Below are 24466 nucleotides of genomic sequence, written 5' to 3'. Positions count from 1 at the left end.
GGCGGTTCCGGGAGTGTCCGCCTCCGCCTCTCGCTGCCTTTTAGGCTGCCGGCTGCTGGAAGGGGCGGCCCGTGCGCGGAGCCCGAAGAGGCAACTGCGGCGGTCGGTGGCTAAAGCAACTTCGGCAGTCAGAGACTGCGGCGTCAACGGGAGAGGAGAGAGGCGGCCGAGTAGTTGCCGAGATGGCCGTGGGCTGGCTGGGAGTCGTCTTGCTGGGTAAGCCGCTCGGAGCTTCGGGGAACCGTCGGTCTCCTGGGGGCCCAGCCAACTGGCCGGTCCGCGGTCACCTAACAGGGCGCGTGACTCGGACAGAAATGGGGGAACATCTGCCGTCCCCTTTCCGCTGGCGCGCGCCGCAACTGCAGTTCCCTTGGCCCTATCCCGCCGCGGCTCGCCTGCCGTCTCTGCGGAGCGAGGGTGGGGGTGGGAAGCAGGATAGGGGAAGCGCAGGACCGGCGTTTCCTCCCGCATTTGCTGTAGCGCGTTGGAGACTTTTTACTCCAACTGGCAGCCACTTCTGCGTGCCCCCCCTCCCCTCCCCGGAGGACTTTTGAAAGATTCGAGCAGAATCCTAGACTTTACTCCTTTGGAGTAAGCACGACCTCGCTGTAAGAAGTTTGCTTCGGCTCCAAGAAGCTTCTTTTACACAGAAAGTTTCCTTCTTGAAACTGGGTGAGGGGAGGGAGGGGAATCTGCGGGTTGCTCTGAGGGGTTCAGAGAAGAGGATCCGAGGCCCCTTCCCTTCCCGCTCTCTACCGCTGATGCTGTTTCCTTGACCTGGCATGTGAGTGTCCCATCAAGACCCCTGAACAAGTCAGAAGGGCGCCAATTTCCTTGGTCTCAATCTTTCTCTGGAGCAGTGGCACACAGTGGCATTCAGGAGAATCAGGCGGACCCCCTTTAAATGAATTCTGCCCCCTATAGAGAGTGCAATTCTAACTGAACTCCTGCAAAAAGAAAAGAAAACCCCACTCTGCTAATGTTAGCAAGGTCAGTCCCCAGTTATTTTGTTTTCTGAATGGCAAATACCTGTAGTAAAATAATGTTGTAGTGCCCGATAAATATTTTGTAATAAACTTTAATTGCAAAGCCTCCTCCCTCCCATTTTCCTCCCTGGGCCAGTTGTGTAAGAAGCCCCCCTTTAGGGCCTGGCAATTGCTCCGTCCCAGACAAACCAGAGGCTCCCGTGTTGGCTTGATGCCACTTAAAGGTCTGGCACCTTGCAGAGGCTTGTTCCACTCCAATCCCAGTCAATTCCTTCACTTTACCTGCATGTGGACTATCCAGAGCTCTTCAGTGGCTGTGCAGAGTCTTCGGTGCTGTGGGGAGCAGGCTGGATGGCTTTCTGAGCAAGGACCAGCCCTGGGCTGGTGCCTCCCAACAGGGGCTGCCAGAGGAGGCTGAACCCACTGGAAAGCTGAGCCAGAGGTGGAGAGGCTCTTAGCGGCTAAGCCTGCTTTTGTAAGTGAAGGCTTCCCCTCGAGTCTCCCTTGACACACCAGGTCTATCCATGGTGATGCGCCCGAGTTGCTCTGTGGTCAGGGTCCCTTTGGGGCAGAGGCAGAAGAACTGCCATTGGCTCAGAGGGTGAGATGGGGGGAGGAGTCTATATTCCTTTTGTGCCTTTCTTCCAAGAGTTGAAAACAGCTTCCCCTCGTCTCTCTTCTTCCAGGCTGTTCCCGTAGTAGCTACCTCCTGGGGAGAACGGAAATAACATGTCCAAGGTTACTCAGGGGGTTTCTATGGCTGAGAGAGGATTTGAACCTGGGTCTGCCCTTCCCAACTGACCCCCATGGTCTCCCTTCCCTGGGCATGTTGTTTTTGGATTCCAGGCAAGGACGGGGTGGGTTCACCTTGTGCCCAAGTGCTTTTGATCAGCAGGCAGGAGCAGCAGCACACCCTGAAGCAGCGGCTGGTGGTCAGCTGCCATTCTCCCCAAGCCAGATGGACAAGTGCTTAGGAAGGGGATTCTTCCAGGGCACCCTCACTTGTGACCATGCCACGGACAAGTTGAGTTCAAGACACACAGCAACCCAACGCCTGGAGTTGGGATTGCACCCATCTCGGACCATGGTCCCAAGTCCCTTTGTCATTGGGATGACCTGGCCATCCAGTCCTGCCAAGAACTGGGCTCCCTTGTAGACATATAAGGAAGCTGGGAGGAGATGCTGGAAGAGAATTTGAGAAGGAGCTAAGCTCTTGAGTGTCCTTGAGTCATGAAAGAACTCTTGCACAGCTGACTCTTCACTCTACACAGACAGACAGACAGACAGACAGACACACACACACACACACTGCACCTGACTGCTCCAGGAACTCTGCTCTTCCTCCACTTCACGGATTCCGACAATTGCCCTTGGCCAAGTTTCAGAGAGCACAACATAAAGAAGCCTTTTTTAGGCAACACGGACATTTGAACTGGGAATCAGAGCTGAAATTGCAACTGGGTCCCCTAACCTACTTCATACAAACTGCCAATTTGTTTTAGCTGGTCTAGCATGTTCCGTGAACTTAGTCTGTACGTTAAGCTGCAAAGAGGGGGGAAAGTGGCCTATTGGAGAAGTTTGACCAGTCACCATTTTCAAAGAGCACCATAACTCCATTATTGGCTTGCAAGAGGTAGGGCCATCCTTCCTTTCGGATAATTCTGTTTGGTTGATGGCATCCTTGGAAGACACACTTTGGCTGAATCAGGACCTTCTCAGCATTCCGCTCAATTTGCCCAATTGTAGCATCTTCAGTTGAGGGTGCAGAACATGGCTGTCAAACTCCATTCCATTGAAGGCCACTTCGGGGTTGTTTTTGACCTCGGGGAGCCAGGATGGGCATGGCCAGCCTGACATCACTTATGTTGGGGGCACCTGTAGAGGCCCAAGCACTATGCCAGCAAAAACAGGCTCTTGAGCTCCATTTTAGGCTGCAACAGTCTCCTGCAACCCTCTGCTAGTGAAAACGGAGCTCAGGAGGGCCATTTTAGCTAGCGGAGGCACCACAGGTGGGTGTTTTGCTGTTTCCAGGGCAGTCCTGTGGGCCAGATCTAAGCACCAATGGGCTGGATCTGGGCCCCGGGCCTTGAGTTTGACACCCTTGGCATAGAGGCTCTTCATTGGACACCAGAGAACCTTTTAGCTTGGTTTATGATGTCAATAGAGGTCCCGTTCTTGGTCCTCTGTAAGAACATGTTTGGTCCAATGTGTGTGGACCATTTGATGCATCTTCTGGGAATTTGAGAAGGTGGGGCATGACCAGGCCTTCCAGCAACTTCATCGCGCTTGAGTGTTGCTCTACTTTCCTAATGGCCATGTGAAAACCCATCTGGGTTGGGGATATGAGATCAATTCTGTTTTGCTCAAGATGAGTAAAGTGGCCAGAGGGAGCCTGAAAGCCATGGGCCAGGAAGCACGCTGAAGAACAAAGTTATCTGTGGAGAGGATGGCTCTTTGCCCTCTCCCCTTCCCCCCTCCCCAAGCTGGCTTTGTAGAGCCAAGCCCCACAGGTACGTGGGAAGCTGTTTCCTGAGTTTGCTGTAACCTATTTAGGTGGTCATTGGTCCCTGCAAGTAAGGCAAGAATAGGAGACACACTTGGTGTGAAGAGAGTCCGTCTCTTCAAAAGAACTCGGGTCAGATTAAAAACAAAATGAGCGTCTTTCCTTCCTTCCTTCCTTTTCTTCTCCTCCTCCTTAGGACTCCAGCTGTGCTCTCGGACTCTGGCCTTGGAGGTGTCGGTGGGCAAAGCCCCTGTCGTTTATGCCAAGAATGGCACCAATATGCTCCTGCCCTGTACTTTCACCTCCTGCATCGGCATTGAGAAAGCCACCTTCGTGTGGAGCCACAATCAGACCGAAGTGCGTGGCCTGCGGTGACTGGCAATGGGCCGGGCTGGGAGGGGGGCCGAGGGGCTGACAAGGCTGCTTTGCTTTGATGAAGCTAAGAAAGCAGAGAACACCTACGGCTCCTTGAAGATGAATAGACCTACAGGTAGTCCTTGCTTAACAACCGCAAATGCGACCGGCAGCTTCATCATTAAACAGTGTGGTCAGTGAACAAGGTACCCTGTGACCATGGCTTGTGGTTTTACTGCTACCTTCTCCACTGATTCTGCTGGTCAGAAGCTGGGAAGCAAGTGGGAATGACGTGACCGGGGGTGGGGGTGGGGGGTGGGTGGGGGGGCAGTTGCAAAAGCAAAGCCGCCCTGGTTGCAAGTGTTGAGGACTAGTTACACAGTTACTTTCCAGTGCTTTTGCAGCCCTGAAGAGTCGCTGAACGAGGCAGTCATTAAGCAAGGTCTACCTGCACTATTCACTTATGAGATCAATTCCTTATTCTTGTGGGTGTCGTGATCGGTGTTTTTATGAATGGCAGTGAACGGTTGAAGGCAGCCTTCACGTTGATAAGGGGCCTTGCCTGTCTCCACCTACCAGTTCTGCAGAGTCTGGGCTGCCACTTGGTCTGCTTGGAGGGCAGCCAGAGAGCCCGGACAATCCCTCCCCCATCCCTTCTTCACAGTGTAGTCTCTGCAAAGGAGGGGAGGGGAGGTCCCTGTGCTCCAGGGCCTGGGGATGGAGGTGATGGAAGCAGTCAAAGTCCTCAGTCTTGAGGGGAGGCACGGCGTCCCCCCCATTCCCCCAAAAGGGGGTCCAAGTGTGGAGGGAAAAGGAAAACTGGGGCCCTTATGGGAAATTCTGCATTGCCAGGAAGCATCCCACTGTCTGCACAGCAGGAGGGGGAGGAGCGGGGGGGGGATAGTCCCCTTCAGCTGGCCCCACCCTCAGCCCCTTTGTGGGGGACGCTTGGTGAGCTGCGTCAGGCAGTTCTTGAACAGGAGAGAATCTCCCTGGCGAAATCCCACCTGGAGGGAAGGTTTTGAGAGCCATGACTTCATTCACTGATCTCCACCTGCTGCAGATATTCAAAGGGCTGGTAAAGAACAAAGACTCCAAGCCGGAGCCTCATCCAGACTACAAGTTCAGCCTTAAGCACATGTTGCCACCTGACCTGCCCCTCAGCAAGGACAACCGGGAGTTCAACGTTTCCCTCCTGCTGCTTGATGCCGACTTCGAGGACTCCGGGCCCTACACCTGCTTGGTCAAGAATCCCAAAGAGAAGGACGCCAACCACAGTGGCACCGTTACTCTCAAAGTGGTGGTGAAGTGTGAGTAGCAGCCAGGCCTTGGATCCTGGCCTTGCTTCGGTCGTGTACAGGCAACCGACCGAGGCAGGACTGCATTTTCCAGCTCCGCAGCTGGGGTGGTGGGAACAGGCCTTCCTCTGAGCCACTGGCTTGTGGGGGAGCCCGTGGCTCCTTTCTCCCTGACCCTCCCTCCCTTCTCTGCCTCCACAGTGGAGAAGGTTGACAACACACTGACACGGATCATTTTGTCTGTTGTGGGTGGCATCATTGGGCTCATCATCCTCATCATGGTGACCAAGAAACTGGTCCTCTTCATCCTCAAGAAGACGCGGAAACAGAAGTGAGTGTGCTTGCGCTGCCTTGGGTGGGATATGGGCTGGGTGAGTAACACGTCTGGTCCTCGGCTGGCCCTCCTGCCACGGGGGACTCCTCCAGGCAGTGGAGCTCCCCAGAGGCCTTCCTCCTGGATGCCCTCGTGGGGAGGGGAAGCGAGTCCCGGGAAGGCCTCTGCTTGGGACCCCCAGGGCGAAGCGGGACTGAGCCCGTCTCTTTTCTGTCTCCTGCAGGGAGTGCCTTGTGAGCTCTTCAGCAAATGAGAACACGGAGAATGGGCTGCCGGGCTCCAAAATAGACTCTAAATCGGCCCCAAAGGCCTGACTCCACGAGGGGCAGATTTCTGGGCTCCAAACCCTCCAGGTTGATCTGCTGGACTCCACCAAGGGCAGGAGAAGACCCCCTTTCAAGCCTCTGATGCTTGAGACACAACTATGTTACTCAGCTGGCTGCAAACAAGCGCTGCTTCTTGGGAGAAACTGCAGAGGCGGATGACAAGCCTGGCATTGCGCATGTCTGAAGGGCGAAGGGTTCTGGACTCGGGCAGAGGTTCAGTTTCAACAAGCCCTGCAGCTGCAGGGATACAGCAGGTGGGCACTGGGCCAAGGGCCTGGTTCTCCTTCTGGCAATCAAACGCCATCAGCATTGGGGGGCGGGGTGGAGGCTCTGCCTCGCTCCCTCAGAAGGCAGCGGAGGAAGGGACGACCGAAAGGGCAGGGCGAGAAGCTGGCTCTCCTTGACCTGCATCGAGTTCATGGTCGTCTGCATCGTCCTCTCCAGGGGCTCTTTGGCGTTTCAGGATTGGGGCCGGCTGCATCTGGACGCGGGTCTTTCTCCAGGCCTCCTCCTGGCAAGACGGCGGAGCAGATGTGCAGCAGTGCCTCAAGGGATGGGGGCTGGAGGGTCTCCTTTGCATGGCCTCGTGGTTTTAGGCTGCCCTTGTTCACGGAGAATGCCCAAGGGCTGCCCTGCCATGCTGCCGTTTCTTCCCCTCAGCTTCTCTCCGTTACTTGCATGCCCGTCCCCTGGTGTCCTCCTTGCCAGGGAGAGGGCCCCGACAGGAGCCTTTCGCCTGAGCACGACAAGAGCAGCATTTCTAAGGCCTTATCACTAAATCCCCCCCTCCTGGCCCAATTTAATACCCCAAAGAGCACATTCCCTGTCGGCTGCCCGGGTGAACAAGATGCCAGATTGGTCAGGTGCCAAGTCAATATGGTTGAGGAGCCGCTGCATCCTGCTCACCCCGGCACCCCCTCCCTCCCCTGGCTCCCTGCAACTGGCAGCCTTTCCCCCCCACGACTAGCAGCCAGGCCCAAGGATGCCCAGAGACCTCAGGCCGTTTCCCCACCCTGCTTAATTGCTCCTCTGCTGGAGGCAACAAGTCTTCAGCTTTTCTCATTCAGTCTGAGGTTTCAGGGGAATCGTTGCCAGGCGTAGCTGCTGTGATTGCAAAGAGGTGCCCCCCTCCAATACGTGTGTCAGCTGCATTCACTACCAAACATATGAGGTGTCTCCCCCACCCAATACATACGGGGTCTTACGCCCTTGTGCAGAAAAAAAGCCTTTCACAGCAAGCTGAATTAACCCGAGTGGTGATGGGCAGAGGAATCGGTCAGGAATCTCTGGTCTCTTTGCTCCTCTGGAAGATAATAGGAAATGACCTCATAGGAGGGAAATGGGTTCACCTGAAGGATTCCAACAGAGACTCTGCCACTTCCACCCTCCCTGCCTGGCTACAGGAGGCCAAAGGCCCATCAGGCTGCCTCTGCTTCTTCCCGGGGCTGGGAGCTCAATAATGTAATGCCGAAAATAAACCCAGCAGAGAAAACGGAGGCTGCTGCACGCTTTCCCCACCCCGTCCTCTCTCTGCCCAATCATTTCAGGCTCACACTGACACCAAGGCAAGGCCCTCCGCGAGCCACCCTTAAACCAACCCCTTGGGTGAAGAAGCCCAAGAGTGGCTTTCCAGCTCCACTGGCCCTGGGGAGGGCTCCCTTTGCCCAAGGACAAGAAGGTAGCCCAAATGGCCAGCCATTCTGAAGACTCTGAAGACTTCCCGCCTTGTAGCCCCAACCTCTATAAAAATAATCCTGGCTGCCCCATAGTTTGGGGCCCCTCTTTCTTGTAATGCAGACACTCAGCAATCCTTGCAATAAACACAGTTCTTCTCCCTAGAGGTGTGCTTTTTATTTTGGCAAAGACCCACAGCAGTATACTATATGCACCTACATGCACAGGCCAGAGAGCTAACCAATGGGCGCGGGTCGGGAGGGAAGGGAAGGGTTGGGATTCCGGGGGAGACATTAAGCCATTCCATTGGAGGGGGGGGGTCCACCATCTCTACTGTTTGTGGGAGAGGCTCCTCTCATTTACGACCTCATACAAGAGGGCAGAGCGGACCTGGCGTCCATTACGGAGACCTGGTTGGGCCATGAGGGGGATGTTCTCCTTAGTGAATTATGCCCACCAGGCTTCCGGGCGTTTCACCAGCTGAGAGCCCAGGGCAGAGGTGGGGGGGTGGCGGTGGTTATTAGGGAAAGTCTCAGACCTCATGAGGTCACCGTCAGATAGGCGGGTGTGAGTCCCTTTTTGTGAAATGGGGCCTTGGAGTTCAGGTGGGCCTTTTTGTTACATACCTGTCTCCCTGCTACGTTTCATGGGCCCTGCCGGAGCTGCTAGATATGTTAGCTGGATTGGCGGTTGATTTCCCCAGGCTTTTGATCCTGGGGGATTTCAATCTGCCTTCCATTGGCGAGACATCCGAGTCAGCTCGGGAGTTCATGGCTTCCATGACGGCTGTGGACCTAACTCAGTTAATTCAAGACCCCACCCATAATGGGGGACACACACTCAACCTGATTTTTGTCTCTGGGCAGTGGATGAATGATCTAGATTTAGGGGATATTTCTATCCAACCCTTGTCATGGTCGGATCATTTCCTCATCAGGCGTGACTTCCATACTGCTACCCCTCACTGCAGGGAGGCGGAACTGACTAGATGGTTCCGCCCCAGGTGCCTGATGGACCCTGAAAGGTTCCTGATGGAGCTTGGGACTTTTCCTGAATCCTTTGCTCACAACTCGACCGAAGCCCTAGTGGAAGCCTGGGATAGGGCGGCCACTGGGGCTTTGGATCGTGTTGTGCCTTTGCGGCCTCTGACCAGGTGTCGATCCCGGATAGCTCCCTGGTTTACCGAGGAGCTCCGGGAGATGAAACGCCGGAAAAGATGCCTAGAGAGTGGTTGGAGGGCCAGCCGGTCCAAATCCGATCGAACACTAGTAAGAATTCATATTAAATCCTACTTAGTGGCAATAAAAGCGGCAAAATTGCAACATTTTTCCGCTCTTATCGCGTCCACAGATAACTGTCCAGTTGCTCTGTTTAGGGTGATCCCCTCCTTACTTAGCCAAGGAGCTGGGAAAGACCCCTTGCAGGGCAGGGCTGAAGAATTTGTTCAGTATCTGCAGGATAAAACCGCTCAGATCCGGACAGGTTTGGACTCTGACTGGGTAGATTCGGGCGAATCGACGGGGATGAATCTTGTGGAGACCATCTGAGTTTGACCCTGTGACCCCCGAGGGCATGGACAGGATTATGGGGAGACTCAGTGCTGCCACTTGTGTGCTGGACCCGTGTCCCTCTTGGTTAGTCTCGGCTTCCCGGGAGGTGACACGAGGCTGGCTCCAGGCGATCACCAATGCTTCGTTGAGAGAGGGGTTCTTTCCCACCGCCTTGAAGGAGGCGGTGGTGAGGCCCCTCCTTAAGAAGCCTTCCCTGGACCCAGCTTCTTTAGCCAACTATCGTCCGGTCTCCAACCTTCGCTTTGTAGCGAAGGTTGTTGAGAGTGCGGTAGCACGTCAGCTTCCCCAGTCCCTGGATGAAGCTGTCCATCTGGATCCGTTTCAGTCGGGTTTCAGGCCCGGATACAGCACAGAGACGGCATTGGTTGGGTTGGCCTTGGAGGTGTCTGGCGGGCTCGGGACAGGGGCTGTTCCTCTGTCCTGGTCCTATTAGACCTCTCAGCGGCTTTCGATACCATCGACCATGGTATCCTACTGCGACAATTTGGGGGGGGGGTTGGGAATGGGGGGGGCACCGTTTTATGGTGGTTCTCCTCCTACCTGGCCGTGATTGGGGGGGCTTTTACGAGGTTCGCCTGGTACGTCAGTTGCGCCCCTTCCTGGATCAGGATGCTCTGTGCACCGTCACTCATGCCGGAGCAGCCGCCTCAGGACTCCCGCCACTAGCCGGAAGCAGCTGGTCCTCCCGCCAGCCTCCCCGAGCGCCAGCCAAACCGGCAGCGGCAGGAGAGCTGGCCTGGATGGATGGGTGTGTGGGGGCTGCCTTCCCTCGGGAGCGCTCTGGGCTTAGCCGTGAATAGCTCCTCCCCGCCCAGATGCGCATTTCTGCCTCGGTTCCCCTCATTCCCTACAGCTCCCTAAGGGCGTTTCCCCTCCACGCCCCCCACCTCAGCTGAGCTATTGGCTACACCTCGACCCCCGTCTTTCCTCCAAGCCTCGCTCGGGGACTCCTGGCAGGGGGGCGGCAGGGGGGGCTTCCTTTCCCTCCAAGACAATTGCCAGGGTGGACTGAATAAGGGGAGGAGGCGGTGGAGGGGGGGGGGAGATTACCTGCCCACGTCCCATCCGAGGCGCCTGGGAGAGGAACCCAGAGAAGGTCTAAGGCTCCATTCTCCCTGCCACTCTGCGCCGGGCAGGGACTTCTTTGCCAGAAGCTGCCGTTTCATCCCCCCCCCCCCCCACAACGGCTTTGGGTTGCCTGGGCAGCCAGGAGAAAGAGGCGGAGCCTGAGAGCAGCCCGGAGCCCAGGAAGCAAGTGCGCTGCTAGGCGACGTGTCAACTCCCAGATTGGCCCCTGGCGCAGTCGCTGGGCCTGTGCTAAGAGGGGCGGCCTTGGAGGGAGCCCCTGCAGTTCCTGCCTGCTGATGGCTCCCAGAGAGCAGCTGCTTTAAGAGCCCCGTTGGCCAGCAGAAGGGAATCCTCTGGCCTCCTGTAGGCAAGCTTTGCATTTTGCAATGACAGGTAAAAGTTGAATTTCCCGAGTTAGCTCCACACCCCACCCCACCCCATGAGATGCAGGCCCTTGAAGAGATGGGTGGGGGTGGAATCCCAGAGCTCTGAGAAATGGCAGGGTTTCCATCTGGCTTATTCGGGAGGCTTAGCGTTGCTCTTCTTCTGGGTGGCCCTGATGGGCGAAGGGCAGAGGAAGCAGGAGGGCTGAGTGATGTTTTGAGGGCTTTGGATCAGCAGCCTCTCTCTGGACCTGTGTAGGTTGTGCTCCACTGATTCTCAGCCTGCTAATGACGTTGGCTGTGCAAGGAACTGTTGCCAGGAGTGTTGGGCTCGTTGGGTCTCTCAACTACTTGGGCGACAGAAGACGCTTTCTCTGAGGATGCCTTGAATTTCGATGATGAAACTTTGGGGAGAAGATGTGCAGAGATTCTGGATAACCTGTGATGACAGTTCTCATCATCTCCTGCTTTGAGTGGGCTGAGGCAGTAGCTATGTTGAGCAGGAGAAACAAATGGTAGACCTGTACAACAACTGTGTGCTGACAGCAGGCCAGCCTCCCAGAGGACGTGCTTAGATTTTGCCCACCTTGGAAGGACACAAGTGGCCTCAATACATCCTCTTGGGTGGAGATGGCCCAGCCTCAATTATCTGTGTCTTCCAGGGTTGGGAAAACCAGCCATGTACCAGTCTCCTCTGCTCAGAAAAGAGTTTGCCTACATTGTCTGTAGAGACAATGGTTGGCTGGGATTGACCCCTTCTGTTCCCTGCTCCCCCCCCCCCCCAAGCACTATTCAGGATGCTGCCTTTGACCTGCCATGTCTGTTCGGGATAGAATCAGGGGGGACCCTGAGCTTTGCAAACTTGCCATTCCTCAAGAGGCTGGCACAATGCCAAAGGAACATCTCTTCTACTTGCCTCCCATTGGCAATGAAAATGCTATTTTCTCAAGATTGACTGGTTACAATTTTTCTTGCTATACTAGATGCTTAAAATTACTTTTCAAAGGATGTAGCTTGCCTTCTTGGAAGGTTTATCTTGAAAGAAGAGAAATGTATAAAGAAAGAAAAAACTAAGAGTACCACTCCCCTGAAAAGACACCTGAGTTTACTTGGGAGCTGTTAATGCTTGATAAGCGAGGAAATATAAATATGAATATAAATCACCAGGACCTGATGGATTACGTCCCAGAATTCTGAAGGAGCTGGCAGATGTTATCTCACAACCATTGTATCATATATTTAAAAAACCCTGGAACACCAAGTTTAGAAAAGAGCTGATGTGGTTTCCATCTTCAAAAATAAATAAAAGGGAGTGGGGGGAACAGATGTGGGAAAGTACAGGCTAATCAGCCTAACATCAATATCTGGGAAGATCCTGGGGTGGCGGGGGTGGGGGGACGGGGCGGGACAGATCTGTGAACATCTAGAAACAAAGTTATAACTAATAGCCAACACGGGTATGTTAAGATCAGATCATGCCAAACCAATGTTATTTCATTCTTTGACAAAATGACTAAATTACAATGAAATGCTGTGGAAATAGTATATACTTAGACTTCAGCAAGGCATTTGACAAAGCAGACCACCACCTACCGGTATTTCTTGCTAAACTAGAAAAATGTGGGCTAGGCAGCATCACCACCAGGTGGATTTCTAAATGGCTGACAAACCATACTCAATGAGTAGTCCTTAATGGTGGTACGTCTCCATGGAGGGAAGTACCAGTAAGCAGTGGGGTACCACAAGGTTCCGTCTTAGGATTCAATATCTTCATCAATGACTTAGATGAGGGAATAGAAGAGGAACTCATCAAATTAGCAGATGACACTAAGTTGGCAGGAATAGCCAACACCCCAGAAGAGAAGCTCAGGGCCCCAAAAGATCTTGACAAACTTGAACAATGGGCCTTATCCAACACCTTGACATTTAATGTGGAGAAAAGAAAGGTTTTATATTTACGCAGGAGCCAAAGGCACAAGTACAGAGTAGGTAAAACCTGGCTCAAAAGCAGGAGCTGCGATAGGGATCTTGGAGTCTGGGGGAATCAGAGCAGGGGCTAGAGAGGCCCGTTGGCCACCAGATGGCATCCGAGTCAGGGAGCAGTGAGGAAGAACAGAGGGAGGCTGAGAGGAGGAGGGAGCAGCTTTGGAAAAAGGCTCACGGAAGGGAATGGGAACAGGTGGATACTGATTGGCCCCTCCCTGAGAGCTTATTGGTGGGGCGACGGGAGGGGAATGTTGCAGGAAACAAGAGCCTACTAATCCAAGCGTAGTGAAAGATTGGGAGAATTTCGTGAATTCAAGCCTTGTTTTCATAGAGATAATTTTCTGGGCTCCTAGCCAAGGGGTTGCTTATCCGCCTCCTTAGTTGTGGCAGACAGCCAAATCTGCGTCCTTATATATTAGAAGCTTGGGACAGAACAGACTCCATTGTGCCGATCGGTTGCTACCTTGAGGATTTAGGAGAGTCCAAAAAAAGGAAAAGGAGAGATAGTTTTCCTGACAGCTCGCATCAGATGCTGAAATTAGAAAGCATTTGCCGCCCCCTTCTGGCGGACGAAGGGATTGCTCGCAGCAGCCGGAGGCAGAAGGCCCACCTCCCCTCGGTTGCTTAATGGATGCCTGGGGGAATGTCAGTGCCACGTGTGCCACAAACTGGGGGGGTCAGTGGGCAAAAGGAGCAGGGCTTTAAGTGTGGCTCTGACGGATAAGACCTCTAGCTGGCAGGAGGGAAAAGTCGGCCCTGCTAAAGCAGCCGCCGCCAGACAAGGGTATCTGCTAGGCCAAAACAGCCCCACTCGCTCTGCGCAGCGACTTCATCATGCCCAAACTCTGGGGTGGGTTCTTAGAGGAATCTTTGTTTTAAACGCTTGTTTTAAGCCTTTACTATAACGATGTAGCCACAATATTCTTCAGGGTGGCAATAAAAACAATAGGAGGAGTGAGATGCTTGAAACAAAATAAGGAAATAAAAGATAAAAAGGGGAAAAAAACTTTCATTAGGGCATGCCTGCCTTCCAAGTTCTATTATTCCCAGGAATGTCTGCATGTAAGAACATCCTTGGGGGTGGAGGCAACATCCTCTCTCTCCTTCGGCTTTGTTCTCCCCAGTGTTTGACTTGTGTGGTGCCTCCTTTCATGGGGAACAGGTAGGAGGACTCTTTGGGTCTCGGCTTTTGAGGAGAAGGAGAAAGTGGGGTGGGGAGGAATCTGGCTTGGAAAAGTTGGGGGCCCCTTTCCAAAGTTTTCAGACTACAGTTGATGCTTGGCTGCAGCTCCCTGGGCGTGTGCCAGTGGCTCAGGAGCCCACCCATCCACTTTCACACAGATGTTTGCATGTGCAGACAGGAATGCCTCCCACACTGCCCCTCTTCTTGGAGTTGGGTACCCCAGGCCCAGGCTGAAGGGCCTCTCACTTGGCCACTGGTGTCAAACAGCCCAGTGCCCCATCTTCCCCAGACCCTGCTGTTTTATTTGCAGGAAGAGAGTCCATCAGCATCCCTGGTTTGGTCCTTGGTGTCAGCCTCTCCCTCCTGATCCTCGGAGTTCTTGGCTATGTCCTGGTCAGGTGGTACCAGGAAGGACCCTGCTGGGACAGTAAGTGGGGCAGAATGGAGTCATAGATGTGATGGCAAGGTAACTGGAGACCCTTAGATTTTAGGGACAATTGGAAAAGCAGGAACCTGCTTGGGGAGATTTCCTCACCTCAGATAGCAGAGAGCAGCTGCAGCCCCAGAGACTTTTCATCACGGCAGACAGCAGACTCTCTAATGGTGGAATCAATTTTTGGAGGAGGTTGATGGGAACCAGCCTTTATCCTTATATGATCCTGCAGCAGTAACAGTGAACGTGGGGGCTCCTATTGTGTGGGGGTGGGTGGGCTTGGTAGCTGTGCATGATAAACACAGAGAGAAATGGAAAGTATTTTTATTTTATTTATTTATTAGATTTGTGTGGTGCCCATCTCGCTATCGAAAGTCAGTTCAAGGGGGAGGATTAATCCCTCCACACAGCATTCCCCCTCCCCCCCCCCCGTGCCTGGGCTTGTTCCTTATTAAAACGGTAGAGCCTTAAAGAGGGAGTCCATCACCACTTCTGTAATTTTTCTAGAGCAGAAGTATTAAAGAATCTGGTGCTCAGAATTTAACCGTCTTGCCTTGTTTTATTTCCTCCAGGGCCTAATTTTGTGCTCAGATTTTATCACATCCGGTAAGTGCATTTCAGGGAGCTGCTTTGGGGTTCATAAGAGTTGCCATAGGTGCCATAACACTAAGCCCCCCACCAGCATACTTCTGCCAGTTGATGTGTCTTTGCCCCCTTTAGCAACCTGAGGCCGCTGGGACTGGAGCTGGCCCCTCCCTTCACCATCAGTGGTGCCACACACGGAGCAGGTGTCGGCTGTGGGCAATTTCACGAGAGGGACCGTAGGACGGAGATGCGCATAAGTGACCATGAGGCTCTTCCAGCATCATCCTGGCCCGGCTCCATAGCTGCCGTGAGGATCTGAAGTGCTGGGCGGCAGGAGGGAAAGCTTTGGCTTTGGGCAGCTGGGAAGCCTCTTCCTGAGAGCAGAGATGGGTGGACCCCACTCCTTCCAGGCTGCTCCTTAGGACTCCTGCCAGGTTGACCTGAAGTTGGATGGCCAACCAGACTCAGCGTCTGGTCCTCAGTAGAACGACATCTGCCTGGACGGACGTATGCAGCGGGGCTCCTCAGGGTCTTGGCCCCAGGGCTCTTCCAACACCTTCAGAAACGACCCGCAAGAGGAGGGGATTGAGGGAGCACTCATCAACTGTGGATGACGCCAACTGTGGGGGAAATTGCTAAAACTTTGAAAGATGCCTTCAAGATTGAGAAAGATTTTGACCAATTTGAACATTCAAGATGGGTCTAATTCAAGAAGGTGCGGTTCGGTGGTGGGGAAAAAATAAATCCTGCCCTTAGGCAGGAAAAAACAGAGGGGGAGCTGCAGGAGAGAGAATATCTTCCTCAGCTGCAGCTGAGAGGAGGCTGGGAGGGACTCTGGCTTAAGCATAAGTCTCACCCGGGTGCAGCCGAAAAAGCCAAAGCAATTCCAGGCTGCATCAGCAGGAGGAGAGCACCGAGGTCACAGGAAGCGATGACACCACTCTCTAATTCAGTGGGGAGGTCCCATCTCGAAGGTTGATTCCATCCCGCTCCAGTCGCCACGATACAAAAAAGATGCTGAGGGCCTAGGAAGAGTCCAGGGAAGAGCAACAAAGACGAAAAGGATGTTTACAATAGCTTAACGAATGTCTGTGGAGATTCCCAATCATCCAGGTCATGGTTGTCCCAAAAGTGTCCCCCCCTCCCCCCCCAAAAAAAGAATGAGTTTTTTTGCTTCTTGGATGAAAAGCAAAATGTTTTCAAGGGGGGGGGGAAGCACCTTTGGAAAAATAGCTTCCCAAGGAGAATACCTGAAGGGTGGCCAGAACTCAAAACCCTCTTGGAAACAATGCATGGGGGGGGGATGCGATCAACTTAAATCCCTTTTCAGGGTGGTGGTGGGAGGAGGAGCAGGCGGTGCTCCTGCAGGTTGAGTCAGGTGTCCTACTGGGACTCTAGGGAAGGAAGCTGGATTAGTTGAATCCCTCCTTGGCTCTTTTGCGTAATACTGGATTGTCAGGTCCCAGCAATCCCGGCCAAGTCTACGCCTGCTCTGTGCTCCATGAAATCCCAGCGCCCTTCTCTTTAGACCAGCAGCCTTGGCCGGTTGCACTTCAGAACCAGCTGCTGTAACAACCCTGCAGCTAGCCAGCCCATCGTCCCCACTGAGGGAGCCCCTGACCAGGCAGCACACGAACAGCAGTGCTTGGGCCATGGCCTCCCTTTGGTTGACTGTGGGGCGTTTCATGCTTTGGGCTGCTTCTCTTCAGTTTTTGATTCTCTGCAGACAGAGGGGTCTCTGTGTGTGTGTGTGTGTGAAATAGAAAGACAGCAGTTGCTTGTGGAGCTATTATCTTAACAGGAGAATTCCGGATGGGTTTCCCTGGCGCCAAGTGGCTCAGTCCATGCCCCTCTTCTATAGTCCACCCCCCCCTTCCCAGAAATCCTGGGACAAATCCTTGCTCTTAAATGCTGAAGGAGGGAGGGAGGCCGATCCCTGTTTAGGACAACAGGAACTGGCCAGCCCTCCTGGCATAAGCCCCTCCCAGCCATGGGCAAGAAGGGTGAAGCCCTTTAGAGGAACCTTCTTGAGAAACATCCAATCCACCTGGGGGGCCGGGGGAGGGGGAAGAGGCTCCGTTCCCCAAAGTCTTAATTTACCATCATGGAAATGCATTCTTTATTGTGCTGTGTTCAAACTTTAATCCTGAAGTATCACATATCTACACAATATTCATTAAATAAGGCAAAAGACATTGGTAAGGATAATTTAGCAGAGTTTAAAATACATTAAATAAATAAAGTTGGTTTGTACAAAAAAAATCCAAGGCTTTTTTAAGGTGATCCTTTTGTCCAGACTATTGCATTAACCAGAAAAACAGAAACAGTTTGATTGTCATTTTTATTTTAGTGGTTTCTTGTAAGCTTTTCACATTGTCAGAGTTGGGTGACCATATAAATTCTTTAAATAAAATAAAATAAATACAATAAATAAATACAATAAATAAAATAAAATAAAAGATGGTCTGGGGTGGCCTCTTTAGGAAGCTTGGCCTGGGAGGAGGGCTCTTCGAGAGGGGGGGGGGAAGGCAAGACTTAAGGTGCATTTGTGTTGAGCAGACGCTTGTCCTGTGAGCTGCTGAAGACCTGGGCAGCTGAGTGCCCCCCCCCCACCTTCTGTTGCCCAGCACCATTCCCAGGCAAGGCAGAGTCTCTATCCCCACCTCCTCATCCCAGGGCCCTCCCTGAGATCCGGGTGCCTGAGGTCTGGCTCTTTATCACTGCTCCAGCTCCTTCCTAGGGAAGGACTCCAGATAGACCTCCAACACCAGCCCCCCCACCCCTATTTAGGAATGGCTGGACCTTTGCAGGCCAGCTGCATGGTCACCGCATGGCTTCTCCTCCCGGACAGTCAGCAAATGGGCAGCTCCTGCGGATGTTTGGAAAGGCAAAAGGGGGCAGGAGGAAGGGATTCCATGGAGAGAGAGCTGGATGGCGTCCATCCCGGGTTGCAGCTCTGGGGGCGCTTTGGATGGCACCAACCAACGTTGCAGAGGATCCAGAGGGGCTTTTCCCTCCTGGAGGCCCCCACTGCCCCCTTTCGTAGCACAGCCTTCCCCAGACTCAGGCGCTTTCTTTCTCTCGTGTGCAAGGCCCCTTTTTGCCTTCCTTTTCAGAAGAAAAGGGAGAGTGAGCCGCACCACAGGTGGTCCTTGCTTAACAACTGCCCTGTTTACCAACTGTTCAAAACTATGACAGCGCTGAAAAAGTAACCTTACGACCAGTCCTCGCACTTACGTCTGTTGCAGTATCCTGACAGACATGTCTTGAGATTCGGGCACTTTGCATCCAGAGGGCAGCTACCATTATCACGGGGTCCCATGGTCGCATGAGCAACGTGGGGGCTTCCTAGCCAGCTTAATACAAGCAGAGCCAACGGAGAAGCTGGCAGGAGAAATATACAGGAGACGCCTTCTTTAACTACTAGATCACTTAGTGATTGAGTTGCTGGTCCCAACTCTGCTCGTTAAGCGAGGACTACCTCACCGTATCCGCTTCTGTTTCTGCCTTGGGAACCCCCGGTTTCTCCTCCAGCCTCACAGAGCGCAGGAGGCCTTCGGGAGAGTTTGAAAAGAAGAGAAAATGCAACGAGGCACTCAGGAGCTTTGCATCCGGGCTCCCGCTTCCCTTCTCACGCTCTCAAGAGGGATTCTCAGTTCTCTGCAGGGTTCTGCCCTTGTGGATCCCGGGGAGGAGGCAGACCTCTTCTACCTAGCCCTGAGAAGGAGATCCCTGGGGATCCCAGATCAGCTGTCGCTGGAGGGGGGGAAGTGACAAGGGAGGCTCTCGTCTGGAGAGGAGGAGCCTGCCACTCCTACGGTCCGAAGACGTCCGGGGAGAAGCTGCTTGGAAACTGCTCTTCCTCCTGACCCAGGCGATGCAGGAAGTCCTTCGGGAGGGCAGCCCCCTGCAAGCCAGGGGGGGCTCCGAGGAAGGTCTGCTTCAAATAGCCAGTAGTCAGACTGGGATGGGGAAGCAGCTCCCCATCCGTGCTGGAGGGAGGCCCCAGGCGACCCAAAGGAGCCCCTGACTGTTGCTTGTACCCAGAAAAATGGGCCTCAGTCACATCCTCGGGTGGTGATCCTTCCCCTGGGAGCGGCTGCCCGTTTATCCCAGAGCTTCCGGCCTCTTTCTGCACGCCGGCCTCTTGACCAACGTCCAAGGTGAAATGCAGATTGTCCAGGCTGCCAGAGATTTCCTGCAGGCAAATGCCACTGTCTGCACTGCAGCCGCTGCCTTCCTTCAGCCCTCTTCCCTCCTCTTCCCGCCGGCGGCCGTTCTTCTCTGGAAGCACCGCTCCAGTGCCAGGGCTCCCTCTCCCCTCCAGGTGTGCGTGGTCCTGTGGGCCCAGGAAGAAGAGCTGCTGGATGGACTCGGTCTCCATGTGTTGGATGCAGATTTCACTTTCCTCCATCAGTCCCCAGCAGAAGCTGTGCCCAAGGGGTGATTTCTGGTAGGCAAAAGAAAAGAAGGGGGAGAGTCAGCTGGCAGAGTCTCTCCAGGCAGCCCCAGCTAGGGGTCACTCCAGCTCTTCCGGGGAATCTCACCCAATTCAGGAGGTTCTTCCCAGAAATAAGATCCTCCCCCCGCACCCCCAGACAACAACCCTTTCCAAGGGAAAGAATAATCAGCATGGACAATGGCTCAATCAATCAATCTGAATAGAGCTGTCTGGGGATTCAGACCCTTCCCCCGTAGCTGTGGATTGACCGTCCTCTCTTAGCTTCAGGTGAGGAAGGTTTTTCGAAAATGGCTTCTAAGTTTAAAGAAAGTTAGCAGTTTAACTAAGTCATTGTTGGGGAGGGCAAAATACCCTGGAAATGGGGGGGGGGGCTCTCACCCTTTGGACAATGGACACCATTCCTTCTTCGAGAGTTTTTGGGGAGCTGGGATTTGGCCAGCATCAGAGAACTTTCCTATTGGCTTTCTGAAGGCCATCTAGTTTTGGGAAGCGGTGGTTATTTTGGGGAGGAGGGGGGGACCTTACCAGGACTGAAGGCATCCTTGTGGGCTTCTTCTTGTAGGCAGAGGCCAAGCTCAGCCCTGCGCCCAGAATTCCAAGGCTGAGGAGAGTCAGGAGGGCCAAACTCGGGGTAAGGACAGTCTTCTCTGCAAAGGAATGTCCACACGTGATTGATTTCTCAGGGCAGGCCACTCGTCCAAGATAGGCAGTGCTGGGCAAACTGTGCCCTCTTACTCTGGCCACCAAATGTACCAGCCGTTGTGTAGGAAACAAGCCAAGAGTTTGATCCAGAAAAAAATACGGACACCAAGAATGTTTGCCACATGTAGGGCAGTAAAAGACCTAGGAAGATCCTAACCCTGGGGAGCTAGATAAAGGCCACTCTCCCTGTTAGTCTTGGGCTGAGACCAAGAGAGCCTTCTCCCCACTTGACCCGTTTCTAGTCTAGAAGTACCCAGTTTTATCTCAAAGCTGCTCAGGGGCCTCCAGACTTTTAAAGAAAGTAGGTATGTTAAGGCCAATGACTTAGATGGGCCAGCAGAGGGCTGCCTCTAAGATAAGCTTCACTGTTTGTGGCTGTGTGTGATGGGGGGGAGAGGGAGGGAGGGAGGGAGGGAGGGGGAGAGGGGAAGGGTTTTGCCACAGGCTCTGACTTTCTTGGGTGCAGGGAGTGAGCCAGAGGTACAGAGAGAAGGCTGGTGCTCACCTTCTAGGGGGGGGATGGAGACACACTGCTCCTCCGTCCAGTTAGCAGGGTTTGGCCTGGAGGTCACGCGAGGCTTCACGCTGATGCAGTACTCCTCCCCCCACAGCAGCAGGGGCAGGTCAAATTCCAGGCTGCTGTGGGCCTGCAGGAACTGTGGAGGGGAATGGGCGGACCCTCGTCAGGCCAAATAAGCCCCTTCCCCCCTACCAAGCTTATGCCGCCTGTTGTCCCAGCCCATGGCACCCTTGGGCTCCTCAGGGGCTTCTGCGGGTGCTTCGGTGGCTGCCGTTCCAACTCCCCCAGTCAGCCCCACCGCTCACTTGGGCACTGGAGATGGACTGAGGCTCACCTCCTGGTCGTCCGACACTCTTCGGACTCGGGCAAGATATTCCCCCCAGGCCTCATAGCTGCCTTCATAAGAGAGGTTGGCCCAGCAGCTGGTGGGAAGCTGCAGAGAGACATGGATCTGGTTCCTGCTCCTGGAGAGGGTCACCTTGGAGAGCCATAGAGTTGCTGGAGGGGAGGGGAGGGGAGAGGTAAAATGCAACAGGTTCTGGCAGGTTCTGCAGAACCGGTAGCAGAAATTTTGAGTAGTTCAGAGAACCGGCAAATGGCACCTCCGGCTGGTCCCAGAGTGGGGAGGGAAGGGGGATTTTGCAGTATCCTTCCCCTGCCGCACCCACCAAGCCACGCCCACCAAGCCACGCCCACAGAACCAGTAAAAAGGGAGTAAAAAAAATTGAATTTCACCGCCGGGCGAGAGGACGCTGGAAGTGCATCTGGAGGAAGATGCCACCCCAAAGGGTCGCCCTGAGCCCCTCCCAGTTTGGCCTCCTGGGACCGGCATCCCCCCCACCCTCCCCACGGAAGGAGCCCGTGGCTCTCGGGCCCTGCCTGGTCCCGGAGGGAGAGGCTCTTCGGCCTCTTGCGCTACCTTGGCTGGGAGTAAATCGGCGCGTCCAGTTCCAGGCGGAGGAGCTGTTCCCGGCTACGGCGCGCACCCGGGCCAGGTAGTAAAACGCGGGCTGCTGAGTTTCGCAGGTGAGGTCACAGAAGGTGAGCGCGATCCGGGTACAGTTGGCGGCGGCCCTCCAGCTGTCGTTGCCGAGCCTGCGGGCGGCGGGAAGTGAAGCCGACGGAAGACACGAGCCGAGCCGCCTCTCTCCCCCGCCTGCCTCGCCCTGCCCTTACCTCCGATACTGCACCTCGTACAGGACCCCGGCGGCCGCTTGAGGGCCCGGTTCCCAGCGAAGCAGGTGATGGAAGAGCCGGACCTGGAAGTGGGCGTCCGTGGGCGCGGCGAGAATCCGCTCTCCGCCTGAGGACACAGGCAGCAGCGCCCGGGCGGTTAGCAGGCCGTTGGCGTCCCTCCCCCTCCCGCTCCGGCCGGCCCGCCGCTTGGCAGTCGCCGCGCTTGGCTCTTCACTCACCGTGGCCCGCAAGACAGGAGGCGAACGGCAGCAGCAGCAGCAGCAGCAGCAGCGCCGACACCCCCATGCCGGCCATCCGAGGGGTTTGCCAGAGGGCGACTGAAAGAAGAGCCTCGGCTGCCGTGCGCTGGAGCAGCTGGCTCCGCTCTCACTTCCTCTGGGCATTCCCCGCTGCCCCCTTCGGGGGAAAGCCCCGCCCGCGCCTCCTCTCTGCCGCGGGACTCGCCGGTTTTGCCAGAGAAGGAGCGCGACGACGGACAATTGGGAAGGAGCATCAAGAGATGCCAGGAGCTCTTGGCTGCCGGCTTGCCCACCCCGCCGCGACCCCGCACCCCGCCTGGCTGCTCATCTTCTGCTTCTGAACTGAGAGCCTCCTTCAACTCTGGGCGGCCCCTGTCTTCACCGGAGGGAGGTGGAGAGACAGTTTGGTCTGGTGGTTAAGGCACTAGGAGAGTACCGGGTGCCCGTGAATTTCAGTCTTGCTTGAGCATGAAAGTCAGCTGGGTGACCTCCCACCAGTCCCTCTCCCTCCTCAGCCCACCCACCTCAGATGGTTGCTGTTGTGAGGAGGAAGAAGGAGCATTAGAGATGTTTGGTTTCCCAGCTCCCATCCTGACTTCCCATGGCTCTTGGCCTTGGGTTGTCCCCCCCCCCCCCCTGTGGGGAGTGCTGCCTCCCAAAGCCTTTGGGGGGAACTGTTGGGTTCTCCACTCGGAGGCCGTTTCTGATTTCCACCACTTGGGCAATTTGCCACCCTGCTACCCTCATTTGGGGCTGTTTCTGCGGTCAAAAGACGCGAGACTGAATGAAAGTGCGTCCAGGGAAACCGCCTTTCCCATCCTCTGGAACCGATGAGCTGGAAGCTGGATTTAAGAGTTGCTCCACTTAACATTCTGTCCTTCTCATTTTGTAAAACTAAACCTTTGAGGAGGGGGAAATAAAGAGAGCAACATCTGGAAGGGCTTTAGAATAGATGCAGCTCCTTTCGTTTTCATCTCCCCGGGGGGTCAGACACCTCTGACTGGCTGGTTTTCCCCAGCCGGACTTTCCGGTGCACAGAGAAGGGCTTGAAAGCGGCCTCTCCTTTGGATAACTCCCCCCCCCCCGGGCAAGGCCCACCTTGAAGCTAAAGCCAAAGCCAAGCTCCTTTCACCAAGGGGGAGCAAGGCTGCTGTGAACCTGGTATTGGCCTCCTAGCCCCCCCCCCCCAAAAGCACCCCAGGGAAGCACCATGGAAAGGCCCTCCCTCCCTCAGAGCCTGTGGTCCCTCCTGGGCTCATCACGATGGCCAAGTAGTGCTCGGTGGCCATCTAAGGTGTGGCTATGTGAGTCCATAAGTGCGCTTCAGTGGAGCAGGCTCGGGCGTCTTCCGTGTCCCCCTTGCAGGGAAAGTCTGCGTCCCTGGTGGGAGGCGGCTCCACCTGGCCACCTTCCATTGGACAAGTGCCATACTTCTCCTGGCCCAGAAGCCGCCACATGTGCAGGGCAGTGGAGGAGGAAGAGGAGGAGGGAGGCCTCTGCAGCCACAGGGGGAGACTCTATGCCCAGCCTCTTTCCAGCTGGAGCTTTCCTGAGAGGCCTCCCAACCGGCTGCCCTGTCTCAGGCTCATCTCTGGTCAGCACAACATGTTTGTCTGGTGCTCTTGACAATTGTGCAGACGGGGTTTGCCACTGTCTCCCTTTGGGGCAAAGTTTCCTCCCTTCCCCGCCTGACTTTTGGTCCAGGGATTTCTGATGGTCTCCCATCTGAGTCCTGACCTGGACTGTCCTTGTTTAGTTTCTTCCAATTAATCCAATGAAACAAATGGTGCTCATTAAAGTCAGTCCGCCCCTCTAGTGCATTGGCTTATTCCCCTCCGTCGCCGCTCCTGTCGGTGTCCCTTAGGAAGTGTACATTCCTTAGTTAATTCTGCTGGATGCAAAAATAAAAACTTTCTTACTGTTCCCTGAATTTCTCACCGTTCAACCTCACCAAATTACGATATTAAAAGAAAGAGATTAAAATCTGCCACAATTTTCATGGGAGTGAGAATGATTTTATAAATGTATCTCATGTTTCCCTTTTAAGAAAGAAACAGAAACAGAAAACCCCCAAATGTTGTAATCGTTCTGCTCTGAGAAATTTGTTCATCCTACTTCCCAATTTTGTTCATGTTCCAGTCAAGTGGTTCCCCCCTGAGAAACAGTCACCACATCTGGAGCTGTTTCCGCCCCCTCGGCAGCAGTTTCATTCTCAGTTCCTTAAAGGCCTCAGGTTCACACCTGCTTTTTCAGAGTTGGTGAAAGAGGGGGGGGGGGCGGGAGAGGGAGATGCCTCCGTTCTCCAGGCTGTTCAATGCAGACCTTCTGTGCATGATGTGAGGCTTTGGAATGAGAAGCGCCAGTTTACCCTGACTGGAGCCAGGAGGAGGATAATTTTGGTTTGTTTATTGCTTCCAGGCTCCTCCTGATTTTAGACAGCAAAACTGTGGTTCCAACTTTCAAAGGCAACCCAAAGGTTTGGATCTGGATATCTTCACAGCTCCCACCCCCCCTCAGAGCTTCCCAGCCAGCAGCAGGGGTGACTCTTCCTGCTGACTGCACCTAGTCCTCAATAAGGCTTCAGTTCCTTGGCCATTTGCTGAAGCGGGAGGAGAAAGAATGCGTGTTCATCAGCAGACTTGCCCAGGAATCCACCTGACCC

At 54.5% G+C, this 24466-nt stretch overlaps 3 protein-coding genes, 1 long non-coding RNA gene and 1 pseudogene across 4 annotated transcripts; 3 read left to right on the top strand and 2 right to left on the bottom strand.

The window, feature by feature from the left end:
- The first annotated feature begins 39 nt into the window (after positions 1 to 39).
- SCN4B (sodium voltage-gated channel beta subunit 4) lies at positions 40 to 6067 on the top strand. Its single transcript, XM_014055855.2, has 5 exons — positions 40 to 216; positions 3686 to 3846; positions 4907 to 5153; positions 5343 to 5472; positions 5699 to 6067. The coding sequence occupies exons 1-5, from the start codon at positions 183 to 185 to the stop codon at positions 5787 to 5789; spliced, it is 663 nt and encodes a 220-aa protein (XP_013911330.2). The 5' UTR covers positions 40 to 182; the 3' UTR covers positions 5790 to 6067.
- On the bottom strand, positions 1297 to 10212 carry LOC148049010 (uncharacterized). Its single transcript, XR_015695579.1, has 2 exons — positions 10097 to 10212; positions 1297 to 1695 (listed from the first exon to the last, which is right to left on the bottom strand). It is a non-coding gene; the product is annotated as an uncharacterized LOC148049010 (long non-coding RNA).
- On the top strand, positions 7489 to 9334 carry LOC148049011 (uncharacterized; annotated as a pseudogene).
- A 139-nt stretch (positions 10213 to 10351) lies between the features above and the next one.
- Positions 10352 to 16719, top strand: SMIM35 (small integral membrane protein 35). The gene is made up of 4 exons (XM_087706441.1): positions 10352 to 10507; positions 13977 to 14093; positions 14672 to 14705; positions 14820 to 16719. The coding sequence occupies exons 1-4, from the start codon at positions 10501 to 10503 to the stop codon at positions 15001 to 15003; spliced, it is 342 nt and encodes a 113-aa protein (XP_087562567.1). The 5' UTR covers positions 10352 to 10500; the 3' UTR covers positions 15004 to 16719.
- A 1779-nt stretch (positions 16720 to 18498) lies between these two features.
- IL10RA (interleukin 10 receptor subunit alpha) lies at positions 18499 to 22006 on the bottom strand. Its single transcript, XM_087703516.1, has 6 exons — positions 21545 to 22006; positions 21288 to 21463; positions 20703 to 20866; positions 20354 to 20504; positions 19672 to 19793; positions 18499 to 19134 (listed from the first exon to the last, which is right to left on the bottom strand). Exons 1-6 carry the CDS (start codon positions 21946 to 21948, stop codon positions 18499 to 18501), a joined length of 1653 nt encoding a protein of 550 aa, XP_087559642.1. The 5' UTR covers positions 21949 to 22006.
- Positions 22007 to 24466: the final 2460 nt, after the last annotated feature.

This window comes from Thamnophis sirtalis, unplaced genomic scaffold (genome assembly GCF_051295495.1).
Source record: "Thamnophis sirtalis isolate CommonGarterSnake01/CBP01778 unplaced genomic scaffold, rThaSir2_p1.2 scaffold_2, whole genome shotgun sequence".
Lineage (NCBI taxonomy): Eukaryota > Metazoa > Chordata > Lepidosauria > Squamata > Natricidae > Thamnophis > Thamnophis sirtalis.
Note: the sequence above shows the minus strand (reverse complement) of the source record. Positions and strands in the feature narration are given on the sequence as shown.